The sequence below is a fragment of the Lissotriton vulgaris genome, chromosome 3_1 (assembly GCF_964263255.1).
Source record: "Lissotriton vulgaris chromosome 3_1, aLisVul1.2, whole genome shotgun sequence".
Lineage (NCBI taxonomy): Eukaryota > Metazoa > Chordata > Amphibia > Caudata > Salamandridae > Lissotriton > Lissotriton vulgaris.
The window spans coordinates 103,236,718-103,252,929 of NC_141689.1; the positions used below are offsets into that span (position 1 = coordinate 103,236,718).

The 16,212-nt window shown below is 46.3% G+C and overlaps 1 protein-coding gene across 1 annotated transcript; it reads left to right on the forward strand.

Annotated features, from left to right (window-relative positions):
* Positions 1–3,237: 3,237 nt before the first annotated feature.
* On the forward strand, positions 3,238–15,887 carry LOC147726033 (vomeronasal type-2 receptor 116-like). The gene is made up of 3 exons (XM_086963408.1): positions 3,238–3,389; positions 12,467–12,602; positions 15,081–15,887. The coding sequence occupies exons 1-3, from the start codon at positions 3,238–3,240 to the stop codon at positions 15,885–15,887; spliced, it is 1,095 nt and encodes a 364-aa protein (XP_086819534.1).
* Positions 15,888–16,212: the final 325 nt, after the last annotated feature.

Below are 16,212 nucleotides of genomic sequence, written 5' to 3' on the forward strand. Positions count from 1 at the left end.
CCCACTTTTCGCCTATCTATTGCATTAGCCGAAATTCTTAATGCTGCAATCTGATTGGTTTTGGGCAACTTAATCCAACCTTCCGACCGCCATGTCGTCATTGTTGTCCTTCCGCGGCTATCGGCCCCTTGACTTTTAAAACCATTTTGTTCCCCTGCCTCCCCTGTTCCCTTCTGCAGTCCGTGACTTCGCGGACCACCACCACCCCTCCACCCCTCCCGTTTGTGCCTTTTTTAATGCACGTACCTCTGTTTAAAATGCAATAGGTCTTGCATAAGTACGAGTCCTATTGCATTTTAAATGCTTGTTTGCCTCTGATTGGTGGGTAAACTCGCACTTGTTTTTTGTTTCGCATGCGCGAGATACCTCTGGGGCTGTGCCTGTGCTGAACACACCGTATGCCATTATTTGTGAGGAGACCCGGGAGCAGAGCATTATCAGCGCATTAGCCCAACTTAGCTTAACGAGAGGAAGTGGCGAAAAACTGAGATCCACCAACTTGTTTAGTTTCAGTGTTCCCTTGTTCATGCTTTGTCGCCGCACGCAGTGTGGGAATCTCTTGCTGACCCCGCCCCAAACCTTAACCACAGGAGCTGCTTATGAGCCAGCCTCTACCACCCGGGAGATACGGAAGCAACGAGGGCAAGATAACAGAATACAAACCTGTCTGCCAGCAGGACCCAAAACCAAACGAGACCAGGCGAGTTAGCCCATCGCTCACTTCGGCAATCTGAAGATCAGCCTCGGCACTGGAGCCGCCAGCCCGCATCAATGTGGTACTGACCGAGGATGATGCCGGTAAGTGCTGGCCTACTGTTTAAGCTTGCTAACTCTCAGCAGCACGGCCAAGTCAACAGAGATGGATGTGGGTGTCCAAAATTGCAACAAAATGGATTCCAGCAGGGCCGCCCAATATGTATTGGTAAATAATCACTAGTAGGAATTTAAGTAGGATGAAAAAACTGGGGGGTGTCTCCCATAGGTGCATGGCCAATGTAATTGAGGGCATGGCTTAAAACACTTATACTAAAAATCTGTAGTTTGCGCCCGACTGGTGTTTTGCTGTTTCTGTCCATTCAGCCGGATATAGAACAGAACAAGTAACATTACATGTACAAATGAGCGCCACCTGTGATTTCGTTATTTATAATATCAAACATGCTTCAGTTCTTGTAGACGAGGATGTGGCATAAGTGTAGAGCTGCCGACCTTCGAGCTGAGTGCCCGCGTTTGAGCCTCACACCCACTCAACATCCTGGGATTCAACACATGACCACGTCCTTGTGTGATGTTACTGGTGGTCATGTCTGCCATATAGAAAACTGACAAACGAGTCACTGCAAAGTTGCATTAAAAGCAGTGCCGGGTGCTATATTGACGAGATAAGTTCCCCCCCCCACCCCTAGGGTAAAAATGGAGAGCTCAATTGGGACCTGTTTCAGCACCTGCTTTTAAGAGCTGACAGTGCTGAGCATCGGCAGGACCCGGCCCACTTAAAGGCCTGACTTGCAGTTACTTCCACCCAATAGTAGATTCACCCTGCTTACTTGATACATTGAAGCAGAAACAGGCTCTCTGTTTGCTCGCTTCTCAGTCCCGTCACCAATCTATTTCTTCTGGCGTTCGTAAATTGCTGCATAATCTTGCCTCAGGCTTGAGTTGAAATCTGGAGTCTAAAAGATATTTTGGCAATATATATGCGCAGAATGCCCTCACCCCCAAGTGCTTCCAGCTACACCTGCTATTGCTCAGTGTATGTTTATTTTCTTGCATAATGACTGATTGAAGGGTCTTTGGAAGGCGGCAACCTTTGTGGTAGACCCTTAATCAAAGCCTTTTGCAAAACATTGACATTAATAGCAAAAAAATTCAGATCACCTACAGATCGCTCAGCCTCTGTCATGATGCACTTTGACCTGGCCATGCCTTCCCAGGCTATAGTTGGATCCCAGCCCGTAGGGGGCTGCAAATGAAGCCTTCAAATCATTGTAACTGCTGCCATTGTTGGCAATCGTCACAAATTCCCAACAATAACTGTTTTCCATTTTATGTGGATGAGTCACTCTCAAGTTTTTCTTGTCGCCCACCAACAGCAGATCAGGGCTTTGATAAAAATGTTTTGATAGCTGAACTTTTGTCCTCCTGTCAATTTGTATTTCCAATCGATGTCCTCCTCCTAAAGCTGTTTAAAGTTGTTATATTTGGGCGCCCCTGTGTACAAATAGCATTCTAAAAAAAAGCATGCTATTTGGCAAAGATCAAACATTATCACAGAACCATCTGTAATGTTCGAGCGGCTTACTATGCCTATGAAATCAAACTTAGCCCCAACCCGGTCAAATGTATTTTTAAGATCCTTAAAGGGGCCAGGGAAAATTCGGCATCCGCTATTTCATCTGAACAGCAGTGTGAGGATCTGGCCACTTTCTTCGTTGAGAATGTCCATACCATCTATCGGTCGTTCTCTCAAATGTCCACTCCTTCTTTGATTGCTCTTTCTAGACCCTTGCTACCTTCTTCTTTAATTGCTATCCTTAGCATTTCACAGGATTAGTTCATTCAGCTGAGCAGGTACGTCAAATCTGGCTCTCCAGCCGACCCTTTAAAGCCGGCTCAATTTAGAGAGTCCCTCTCTTTTTTTCTGGCCCCATTATGCCAGATAGTTAATTCTTCCTTTTCCACAGCTACTGTCCTGGTGCCGTGGAAACAGGCATGGGTATCCCCCATTCTCAAAAAACCATTGCTTGACCCGGCTAAACTCGAAAACTTCAGGCCTATATCTCTTCTCCCCTGGGTGGCGAATATAGCAGAGGCACAAGTTAATAACACACTAACGAATTTTTGGAAAACCAACAACATCTTGGATCCATGTCAAAATGGCTTCAGCTTGGGCTACAGCACAGAGACTGCTCTTCTGGCCATGACTGAACACCTGCGAACCATTCTCGATTCCGGTCAGACTGCGGCACTGATCTTGCTTGATCTTAGTGCCGCTTTTGATACGGTCTAGCATGGTATTCTGCTACTGCGGCTGGAGGAGGCGGGTGTGGCTGGCCTGGCTCTGGAATGGTTCAGATAATTTCTGACTGAAAGATCTTTCCGAGTGTCAGCCCCCCATTTCTCTCTCAGGCTCATTCTATCGACCAGGGGGTGCCCCAGGGCTCGGCATTAAGTCCTTCACTGTTTAATCTGTATGTCCAGCCCCTGGCAGCAATCGTCAGGCAGTGGGACCTTACCATGGTCTCCTATGCAGATGATACGCAGCTGGTGGGGGCCCTGGTGGAAGGTTCCACACTAAATGCCTCTAGATTTAGAGGCGGCCTGGCTGCGGTTGCCGAATGGATGACCACTAATTGCTTACAGCTGAACGCTAACAAAACAGAGGTTTTGTTAGTAGGGAAGAACTCGAGCTTGTGGAGTGAGCGATGGTGACCGAGTGTTCTGGGCAGTACTCCCATCCCCAAGGCAGTGGTTAAGAACCTGGGGGTATGGATGGATTCCTCACCTCAGCTTTCAATACCATACCAAAAAAGTTGCTGGTACCTGCTTTGGCCTCTTGCTGGGTCTTAAGCCCCTTTTGAAGTTTTTTGACCCACCAGCGCACCAGCTGATTGTCCAGTCAGCTATTCTATCTCAATCGGACTATGCCAGTTGTCTCCTACTAGGGGCCAACCAGGCTGAAATAGAACGGATGCAGCGTGTTCAAAACGCCGCAGCCAGAGCCTTGTTTGGGCTCCCTCGGTCCTGCCCCTCTGCTGTGGCCATTTGGAGACTCCACTGGCTTCCTATGGTGGAACGTATCCAATTTAAGACGCTGTGTCTCTCTTTTAAGATTTTAAAGCTTGCAACGCCTAGCCTGATTGGTGACCTGCTTACCCCATATGTTCACACTTCCGGAAAGAATACCGAAGGAGAAGGGCTCCGATACAGGAGATAGTACACTATGCCTTAATCGGCACGGTATAGCGACACTGCTAAATTTGAAGTCTTTCTCTCATCCTCTGAAACAAGGAGTTTGACAGCATACAAAGGATCACGAGATAATATATAATCTCTTAATCAAAGCAAGTGGGACACATTCGCCATTTTTTGGAACCACATAATTGGACAAATCAAGTTTTGGAGATACGATACCAAGCCCTGAAGAAGCCCGTGTTGGGCGAAACGCGTAGGCTGTGGATTTTGGCTGTGGATTTTATGACACAATAAAAGCACTTGAAAATCACGTCACCGTTTGGAAAACTATTACTCCTGTCATCTATGTTGATTTATATGTATGGCATTTAAAGCCACTAATAAGTACTGATACGCTTTGCCTCTCCACTGTTGTGCTATTTACCATATGTTCCCCTGGCCAGCTGCGCTCCGGGGCAGCACCTGGTCACTGTTCCCGGTGTGAAACATTTTCGCGCGGGGCTGGTCTTTTTGCTGCTTGGCAGCCAAGCTATGGAACTCCCTGCCTGTTCAGATCTGTAAAATGGTATGTCTGCTTGACTTTAGGAAAGCCATCAAAACCTTTCTCTTTCCTGTAATCTAGTTTCCTTGGCCACTTTCTTATCCTTCGGTGTTCCTCTGTCCTGGTGTGAGGTCCGTTTTCTGATGCTGACAGCGCTGGGACGCCCCTTTGCTGGGGCAGCTGTGCGCTATATAAATCCGGATAACATAACATAACATTCTGATGCGTGATTATCAGCTTTTCGTGGATAGATTATACTGCTAGGAGGGTGTCTTGCTGAACTCTGCTTTTAGAACTACCTGATTTTTGATACTCCTTTCTTACACTTTACTGCATCGGTGTACGGTTGTCTCCCGATTCTTCAGCCTCTCTGTGCTGTGCAGCCAGTCACAGTTTCGCGCAATAAACAGACCACGCTGGTGTCTTAAGCGTAAAAGGCCATTTATTAGGACCAGGCTGCACAAACATAATCAATATCAAATAACTGCAACAACAATAAACAAACCCCCAACAACAACTCTTCATTCTTTCCATCTCTTCACCCACTCCGAACTCACTTCTCCTACCACTCCATGACCCGTTCCGTTCTTCATCCATTTCCACAGATGGATAGGAAGACTAGTCTGCAGCAGTGCTTTCCGGGGCCCTCCATTTAGGTAGTCTGTCTGCTGTCTGCTGTCTGTTTCTCCTCTTACTTCTTAGTACAGGAGACACCAGTCTTCCATTTCAGCCTAAGGCAACCCAAGGTCGCACAAACTGGTCAAGAATGGCTGTTACTTAACAAAACTCATAGGAACTGCTTTGGGGAAATTTAAAAACAACATTTCAGTAAGATTGGGTCTCATGTATAAATATGTTTTGCAAGTGCATTGTTATCTGCTAAATCTCCTTTACTAGTCAGGAAAGCTTTTCAGACTTGTCAAATGGGTAATGCTTCATATTTTGAATTGCACATAGAAAGGGGTGTTTAAAAGTGTCACCCTCCTTCTTCACAAGAGTGTGGGGGTGCAGACGTTTGGAGAAAAGACTGCACTCCAATCCAGGAGCAGGCACATGTCTCTCTAGGTAGGTAGATGGACCCTCAGCTCTGTGGTCAGCTGCTTCTGGCTCGTCTTAGACGTTCAAACATCCTGCAGGGTGTGTGCACTCCTTCCCTCTCAGCAGGCAAGTCAGCTTCTAGGTTAAAGAACAGTAGATGTTTCTGCATCCAGGCTAATATGCTGCATTGCTAAATACATATAAGATCCCAAAGGCGAGACAGATGCATTGCAAATGCTTGTTTCTTTTTTGTGAAGAGAGTTTGTGTTTTTCAGCTGCATGCCTCGTGTAATTCTTAAGTCTATGCCCGAGCCCCTCCCAGCCACCCTTTGTTGTCTGTCTGCTCTCCCCAGCCCCTCTTGCACAGCCTCAGTGTGATTACACCTACCCTCCTCCAACTCTCCAATGTCTGTGTGCTTGCTCCCTTATTTCCCACCCATCATCCATGTCTGTCTACTTGCCCCCCAGCCCAGCGCCCCCTGCCCACCCAACTGGTTGACCGTTTTCACCCATCCTCTCTCCCCTTTAAACTAGTATTTTCCAACCCAAACTAAAAACTTCCCGAATAGATATAAGGTCACGTATTTGTATGGAAGGCAAAGTGCAAGTGTAATCATGGCTTTTGCCAAGAAACTCCAGGACAAATGTAAGTCCTATCCATCAGCGATGAGAAGCCAGAGAGGCTGTTACTTCTGTAACATGTCTCATTTACAGAAGCCCTCACATGCATGATGTGGCATAAAGAGGATGCACTTGACAATAGTGGTACTGGTGGGACAGGCAACGTGTGGGATCAGGGGTTCGGTTGCTTGGCACCATGCACTAAAACATCCGTATAGGTTATGTTCACTTATGAGGTAAAGATGCAGTACCAGAATATAGTGGTCTAATATCTTTTGCCAAAAATATAGTTGTGCAAAACATCTCCCTATTGGAGTCAACAGTAGAAAATCAGCACGTAATGGAATGACATTTTTGTTCACAATATTTTGGTGACAATATTTATGCAAGGCAATATTTCTATTATCAACATTCCGGCATACTACAGCATAAATACGAGAATGACGAGAAAGAGGCACAATAGAGCACATTTCTGCAGTTCAGACAGAGTGAGGATGGAAGCAATGACCATAAACAACGGTGACGTCATCACGCTTGATTCTAGTGTGTGCACGCACAAGGGTCAAGTGCTGTTAGAAGTCCAGGGTCCTGAGACAGATGGCCGTGCCCTTCCTTCTGCAATCCGACCCGGACCGCTATCAGAGCAAACAGGAGTCCCCCCCTGGCATGAAGAGCCTGACAAGTCACTCTGCTGCTTAATTTCTGAGGCGCTACAGAGAATCGGCATGCCGCAGTGCATTCTGGGATGACTTGGAGCTGGCGCTTGCAGTGTTTCTGTAACACTGTGGGGCAGATTTACAAGCCCCTTGCAACACATTTACGATGCCGTTGAGTCCCTTCTGTGATGCAGTGGCGGCATACAGCATGCGCCAAGTTGCGCCTTATTTACAACGTGACGCATCTAGGGAGATGAGTCACTTTGTAAATCTCTGCTCCACATGAAACCTGTGTTAGGTTTATGTGGGCGTTCTGTCGCAGGGTGGGTATTCCGTTGCAGGAACGCCTCATAAAAGTGACGCAGTGAAATCTACAAGATTTCACTGCGTCACTTTTCCGAGGCCGCTATGACAAAACCTTACGCCTGCTTCAAGCAGGCGTAAGGAGTGGCACACCACGTTAGGTATGGGTGGCCCCTGTGCATTGCTGGAGTTGCGTTGCGCTTGTGACGCGACTCCAGCAATGCACAGCCTTTATGCCACAAGATGCGACACGCATCTGCCTATCCTTGCGCCACTGTGCGCCACATTGTAAATGCGGCACATCCGTGGTGACGCAAGGGGAGGCTTGCATGTCGCATCTGTTCTGGCGCATTCCTTCTGATTTGCAGAGAGGTGCCAGACATTGTAAATATGCCCCTGTGTGCTCCTGCTCCTAATGTGCCTCCCGTCAATCCAGTGCTAGCATTTGGAATTGAAATTAGTTTACCATCATTTCCTGCTCTTAGGAGTTCGACTTCCTATCTAAATACTACTAAAGGGACCTAAGCAGACGTGAAGCGTCACAATTATTTCTAAGGTGATTGCTGTTCTGTTGCCGACCGGCCCAACACCGCAGGAGTGAAGAACGTCCCAATCCTCTACCCTCACCGTGACCCCCAACACCCGCAATCAAAACAGATGGTGGAGAACACGACACCGGGAGAAGGTGGGTAACAAAACAAGGGAACCCAAGGTCTTGGGGAACACAACTCGTCTTCTCTGGCTTCTTGGCAGCTGACAGCTTGACACAGACGAGACCACTAAAAGGAAAGAAGGGGACAAAGTTAAACACACCCCTATTACTGTGACCAGTGCCAAGTACACACGCAAACCACCGACCTCCCTGCTTACCCCGGATAACAAACGGGTGTAGCTTGATACGAAACAGGAATTCATCCACTGCAATCGTATTGGTTGTTTCTTTGCGTAACCCCAGACCAACCACGCCCCCCCGGGAAACACCTAGAATGACTAAGGGGGTGGAATTCACAATTCTTTGGACAAAAAAGGGACAGGGGAAAAATGGTATTAAGGGAATATGAAAGACACCCAAAAAACTCCTGCAATCGAAAAAAGAACACGAAGGTAGCACAAAAACGGCCGTTATTCAGCTCCTTCGTGAAACCACGCAAACATTGCGTATAACAAGATGGTTAGGATACAAAAAAGGGATAATTACGGGACGATACAACTCAAGGAAACGCAGCCGCGAATCCTGGTATGTCACCAAAGATCAAAAACAGGTCTCAATTAAAAGGGTTCAGAAATGCCCAAGGGAACAGGAAAACAAGGAGGGGGGGAGGGGCAGGGGAAAAAGGGGGTCAAAACCCAGCACTAGAAAAGACCGCTGGAAAGGAGCTCGAAGGAAGGGAAACAAGGTAGAAACACAGGAACAGGAATCACTCGGCAAGGGACCAATAACGAAACCAAGCACCTGTTTCCTGTTGGCAGCCCCCTTTTAAAGCGAGCTCTAGGGAGCGTCCATAAATTCACATATGCACTTGGCACTTCTAAGGATAAATCACTAACGGGGAACTAGACAGAAGGACCCAGGCCCCCTTGAACCCCAACAGTACCCCCTCCCGAAAGCCTCCCTACAGGCCATGGCTTCCCAGGGTGCATGCAATGAAACAAACGAATCAACCGGGAAGCATGAACCCTACTTGCAGGAACCCAAGAACAATCCTCAGGGGATAACCCTTCATCCGCTTGGAATTCAAAACAGTTCTGACCTCATACTCCAAGTTCTTGTGATCCGTATAGATGGTAATGGGGTGACAAGCCCCCCAAAGATAATGGCGCCATTCCTCAAAAGACAGATTTATGGCCAATAGTTCCCTTTCGGCTACAGTACAATTCTGCTCAGCAGGTAGTAGTTTCTTTGAAAAATATGCGATTGGATGCATCAACCTAGGAGCAGATGTAAAAAGCCCAATCAATCTTTCCAAAGCCAACTGAGCCGCAGGGGTCCACTCAAACACCACTCCCTTCTTCAACAATGAAGTCATAGGAGAAACAATGTCAGAGAAATGACTAATAAAACGCCTGTAGAAGTTGGCGAAAGCAAGTAGCACCTGTATATCCTTAACACATGTGGGTATGGGCCAGTTAACAATAGCTTTGATCTTCCGGGGATCCATCTTTATACCATCCACAGATATCAGGAATCCCAAAAACTCAACATGTGTCGCACTGAAAGTGCCTTTATCAAGCTTGACAAATAGACGGTGTTCCAACAACTTAGACAAAACCTGCGAAACATGAGCATCATGTTCCTCAAAGGACGGGGAAAAAAACTAAATATCATCAATGTAAACAATCACACTGACATCCAAAAACTGACGCAAAACCTCATTTATAAAAAACTGAAAAGCGGCAGGGGCGTTACACAAACCAAAAGGCATAACGCAATATTCAACCAAACCAAACTTAGTACGGAACGCCGTTTTCCATTCGTCGCCCTCGCGGACACTAACGAGATGGCAAACACCTCTTAAATCAAGCTTCGTGAACACCTTGGCATGTCACAGCTGGTCTTTTAACATCTCATCCAAATACAGCCGTAGATGTTTCTCCTCTGGGTCCGACAATGCATGAACCCTACTACAGGGCAAAACGGCCCCCGGAACCAAATCAATACGGCAATCAAACGCCCTGTGTGATGGCAACACACACGCCTGGTCCTTATCAAACACCTCCTTATATGCTACCAACGACGGAGGCAAACCGTTCTGATCGCAACCACTCGCTGCACAAGACAACAGAGACACCCAATCAGTCGCCTCACAATAACAGTGAAGAAGACAATACTCCGAATCAAGCGTAACCAGCCTCCGCGCCCAATCGATTCTGGGATTATGGGCCTGTAACCAGGGTACCCCTAGTACCACCCCAAAGGCCGGTGCGGCAATCAGATCAAAACAGACCGTCTCAGAATGCCCATTATCGAATATCATCAACAAAGGTTCGGTTTGTCGGACAATCGACCCAGAAGTTAGCTCCGTGCCGTCAATAGCCCTCACCGGTCCAGGTTGTTTCTTCATCACACAGGGAACCATCAACGACTCAGCCAACCCAATGTCCATAAAGTTCCCTGTGGGCCCACAATCCAGTAATACCGACAAGGAAGCTCTACCACAAGATGAATAAGTGAAGCAAGCCGATAACGTGAAATGATGCGGGACTCTTTGAACCGCTCCTTGTACATCATATGGGTTACAAAAACCACTATCGTAGACTAAAGGACGCTCATAATCCCTTCCCACAAAAGCCACAGCCTTATTCTCCGGGGTCCGGGACGGTTTCACTGGACACTCTCGAGCAAAGTCTCAACCCCTCCCACAATACAAACACAACTGCAACAAGGGCCTTCGCTCCATCTCCTCCTTGGATAAGGGACCCCGCATCCCACCCAAAGGCATAGGTTCAGGATCTGTTTTCACGCCCCCACTCTCAGATGTTTCTCTCTTGGTTACAGTTGTTCTTGGGGGTTGAAACCTATTCTTTTCCCCTTTTCTTTCACTCATTCGATGGTTGAGTTTGACAACCAAATCAATAAACTCAACACAATCTGCAGGGGGGTTTACAACCTGAGAGACTATATCTTTCAAGTCCTCGCACAAGCCCTGATAAAACAAAGCGGTTCTTTTTATCATGGGCCATTGTGTCTCTGCTACTAGGCGATTAAAAGTAGCCACATAACCCAAAAGATCCTGCTTACCCTGCCGTAGTTTTAACAATTCAACATCACTTGCCTGCATAAAAGCATGCTTGGCAAACAGACTATGCATCTGGTTCTTAAAGGACGGGAAACTATTCAATACAGCATCATTGTTTTCCACTAAGGGGACTGCCCAACTAGCTGCAATACCCGAAAGATATGAGATCACAAACGCAACTTTAGTAGTGTCGTCAGGAAAAGCGGTTGGTCGACACATAAAGTGCAAATGGCACTGGTTCATAAATATAGCGTATCTGCTACTATCTCCGGAAAACCTCTCTGGAGCTGCTAGAGGCACCGGCTCGGGAGTGTTCACTGTAACGGAAAAAGGAGATGAAGAACCGCTCTGCCCCCCACTCCTCTCATATTTAAATGTGGCTGGTTGAATCAATGGGGGCTTAGTCTTAACTTCACTCAGTGTCCCCCTTAATTCCTGATTCTCCTGACGCAGGGATTGGACTTCACCCTGTATATGCGCTAAAGCCTGCATAATATCCTGCATTGAAGAAGCCCCCCCTGCTGTCTCCTCATCCATTCTTCACTCGGACGGTGTATTAATTTGTGGGCTTGGTTTTCGGTTCCGTTGCCGACGGGCCCAACACCGCAGGAGTGAAGAACGTCCCAATCCTCTAACCTCACCGTGACCCCCAACACCAGCAATCAAAACGGATGGTGGAGAACACGACACCGGGAGAAGGTTGGTAACAAAACAAGGGAACCCAAGGTCTTTGGGAACACAACTCGTCTCCTCTGGCTTCTTGGCAGCTGACAGCTTGACACAGACGAGACCACTAAAAGGAAAGAAGGGGACAAGGTTAAACACACCCCTATTACTGTGACCAGTGCCAAGTACACACGCAAACCACCGACCTCCCTGCTTACCCCGGATAACAAATGGGTGTAGCTTGATACGAAACAGGAATTCATCCACTGCAATCGTATTGGTTGTTTCTTTGCGTAACCTCAGACCAACCACGCCCCCTCGGGAAACACCGAGAATGACTAAGGGGGTGGAATTCACAATTCTTTGGACAAAAAAGGGACAGGGGAAAAATGGTATCAAGGGAATATGAAAGATACCCAAAAAACCCCTGCAATCTAAAAAAGAACACGAAGGTAGCACAAAAACGGCATTATTCAGCTCCTTCGTGAAACCACCCAAACATTGCGTATAACAAGATGGTTAGGATACAAAAAAGGGATAATTACAGGATGATACAACTCAAGGAAACGCAGCCGCGAATCCTGGAACGTCACCAAAGATCAAAAACAGGTCCCAATTAAAAGGGTTCAGAAATGCCCAAGGGAACAGGAAAACAGGGGGGTGGGGGGAGGGGGAAGGAAAGAAGGGGGTCAAAACCCAGCACTAGAAAAGACCACTGGAAAGGAGCTCGAAGGAAGGGAAACAAGGTAGAAACATAGGAACAGGAATCACTCGGCAAGGGACCAATAACAAAACCAAGCACCTGTTTCCTGTTGGCAGCCCCCTTTTAAAGCGAGCTCTAGGGAGCGTCCATAAATTCACATATGCACATGCCACTTCTAAGGATAAATCACTAATGGGGAACTAGACAGAAGGACCCAGGCCCCCTTGAACCCCAACAATTGCTCGCTCATTGGTCCTGTTTGGGTACTTTTTTCTTCCTGTTCCAGTTACTTCAAGGGTGACCAACTGGCAGGGGTGTACATTCAGGATGGTGAGTGTGAAAATTCAGGACAAAGTGCCAATATTCAGGACAAAAGTTCAGGACAGAAGGTGAAAATGCAGGACAAAAATTCGGGACAAAAGGTAGGTTTTACAGACATATCAGAGGAGGTCACGCAGTAGTATATGAGTACGTAAATAGACAACCAACATAAGTACAAGTTAAAATAAGTTTATATTAGGTTGCGACAATTGTTGTCTTCGCGATTATTTGGCATGCATGCAGCTTTGAGCAACTGTGAAGGCATTTTTGTGGTATTTCACATCATCATAATTTCTTTATTTGGTTAATTCACTGGGTTGTCCCATCTCACATATGAGAGCCAAGCAGGGCGAATGCTGTCTGTCATTATTGAACATTGTTTTGAGAAGTAACTCTCTGACTCACAGTCAGAGATTGACTCCTTTAAACTATTCTGATTGTTGTGGGGAGTAAATCAAGCACCAAATACTTCCTGCATGCTTGAGTCAGCACATGTCTTCATGTGAAACTTAATAGTGAAAAGAAGTCATCCTGTCAGTGAAGCAGAGAGGCCCATTATCATTCTGTTTGTGATAATTAGGCCGACATACAGAATAATAACGGCGTAAGAGAGGCATACTTTGTAGTGTTCAGTAGCCCAGTAGTTTGAGGATGGTAAGACTTAGTTAGCTATTCAGTCTGCAGACAAAGGAATGTCACCAAGGTACAAATTGGTTTCCCACCTCTGCTTCGTGGCTGGTAATGTGCAAGTCTCAGAATTTATAGGCAATAATCTTTTAAGCAACACTGGTGAGTAATGTGATGGCTATGCCACATTAAGTGTCTTGATATCCAATCAGATTCCTAATCTCCCCACCTTTCCCCTTGCGACAGGCTCAACTTTTATTGATTACAAACCTCTGTAAAAAACATCTTGCATTGCTAACCAGGGTGTTCTAGTTTTAGATCACCTTCACAGATTGCAATGGAGCTGAAGATTGCATCTCTTGACACCCTTCCTCTCTCTGCCTGAACCCTTGAGGCCCAGGTTCTGACTGTATATTGTTATCTTTCATTGGTTCCAAGTTTGTCCAGTACTCCATGACACATAAGTAAAGATTTGTACATAGGAGTCCTAACTTTACTACTCCTAAACGGAGAAAAATCCTAACTTTTAGACTTTCGGTATTCACAGAAGGCATTTAGGAGTCCTAAAGTTAGGACTCAAACTTCTGTGAATACCGAAATGAGTAAGTGCCTTCTTTGAATACCGAAATGAGTAAGTGCCTTCTGTGAATACCAAAATGAGTAAGTGCCTTCTGTGAATAACAAAATGGTAGTAAGTTTAGGATTTTGTCTTAAGTTAGTTCTGTGAATCGGGCCCGAGGTGTTGGTAACTGTCAGGAAGCTTTCCTAAGGACAAACAAGCAATACCCAAAGACCAGGACGGTCTTCAAACTAACAGGCTTTGTTTAGTCTAAAGAAGGTATGCAGGGAAAGGTATGAGGGGAACAAAGGCAGAGGAGAGTCGCCTCACTGGCTCAGAGGCAGCAGCTTAAAAATAAAATATTTCATTATTGTTGTATTTTTAAGCAGCTGGCTCAGCCAGCGAGTGCAGGGAATGGCGGGCCAGAGCATGTAAGGGGAGGTGAGGAGTGCTATATGCACTCTCTAAGTGAGCATGTGTTTTGCCGTCCATCTTAGACTGGCTAAACACACCTGCTTACTTAGGTTTATCTAACCCGTCTTTATTGAACAGCCAGGCTGGAGAAACCCCACAGACTCCTTGACCTGAGCGTAGCATCTTTTTAGTCCGCTTAGGCCAATCCCCTCGCTGCTGTCTTATTATAAGAGCAGCGCGGGATTGGGCAGGAGTCTCAGACATAGTCCCAGTGTCTGCTGGGACAAAGAAGAACCAACACGAGGCATGATGAGGGAGGCGGCTGGCAGCAGGTAAGTTTAACTTTTTTTTACAGTTTTATTATGAATTGAACTAGCTACTCCCACCCCATGCTGCTTCTCTCGTGTGATCCCCATCCGCTTCCCCTCCCCCTGCCCCACCACTTTTTCTATGTCGCGGCCACCGAGGATGGGTACATGCCTTCTTCTCAGCAGAGAATCATGGGGGATTTTAGCTAGGTGTGATAGGTTTTTATGTATTTGATGTTAGGAATATATATCACATCGACCTTTCTAATGCATGTTTGCACTGATGTTCTAATTAATGTTGTGCTAATTACATTTTGATTCTTTTATACAATAGAATAATGTAAAATATTGATGTGTGGAAATATATTGTATTAATGGCTCTCGGTAATGGCCAGGTACCACTCCACATAAAATCATCCTGATAGTGTCTATTGTAGGTCTGTAAGTATCCAGGGTGACCCTCATTCATAATGAAGCTCACGGGGCTCACAAAAGCCGCACATGCCGGCAAGATCAATTTGACATTTCCTAAATACAGAGACTGAAATCAGTAACCAACTCCCTTCTTTTCTTCAGATTCCCCTGACTGCTGGCCTTGTCCTGAAGACCACTGGCCCAATGAGGAACAAACCCGATGTGATCTAACACCTCTCCAGCTCCTCTCCTTTCAGGAGCCTTTGGGAATCACTCTTTCATGCCTGACCGGCCTCCTCTTCCTCATCACTCTGCTTGTTCTCTGTATCTTCAAGAAGTACCGGGACACCGCAGTTGTCAAAGCAAACAACCGAGAGCTCAGCTATGTGCTTCTCCTCACCCTCATGCTCTGCTTCCTCTCCCCCTTCACCTTCATTGGCCATCCCACGAGGGCCACCTGCATGATCCGCCAAAATTTATTTGGGATTATATTTTCCGTCAGCATTTCTACCATTCTGGCCAAGACCATCACTGTGATCATAGCGTTCAGTTCTTGCGATCCCTCCAGCCGTTCCTCAAGGTGGCTTGGGACAAGAATGCCCAGTGGAGTGGTCCTTCTGTGTTCATTTACTCCAGTTTTGATATGCACAGTCTGGCTGCTTCTTGATCCCCCGTACCCCGAGAAGATACAGCTGGGGGGCACCACCATCATCCAGTGTGGCGAGGGCTCCGTTCTCTTCTTCTATCTGATGTTGGGATATCTAGGATTGTTGGCCACTGTCAGTTTTGTCGTTGCATTTTATGCCCGTAATTTGCCTCAGAGTTTCAATGAGGCCAAGTTGCTTACCTTCAGTATGCTTGTATTTCTGGCCGTCTGGGTCTCTTTCCTACCCGCGTATCTCAGCACAAATGGAAAGTATTTGGTGGCTGTGGAGATCTTTGCCATCTTGTCATCAAGTGCAGGCCTATTGTGTTGTATCTTCATTCCTAAATGTTATATCATCCTTTGGAGGCCGGATATGAATACAAAACAGTACTTAATGCAAAAGCCTATTTCCAAATGAAACAATCCAATATTTATAGTTGCTGTATGCAAATCTTTTACTAGTACAACCTCACTTCTTGGCATGTCTGCAGAAGAAAAGTCCAACATGGCAGTTCAGTGGACTAATGCACCAACTCCATGAAAGGGTATTTATTCGACCTCATTTTATAGATTTGAATGCTGGCATTAAATCAGGGCTTTCATCATTCTAAGGTTCTTAGAATAAGTTGGGTGACAATAAATATCTGATTGAAGATTGGTTAAACAACTAAGAAAGTAGATGAGATTGAACAAGTGTTGTGAATTTTATGGGGCAGATTTGCAAGCCCCTTGTGCCTCTTTTA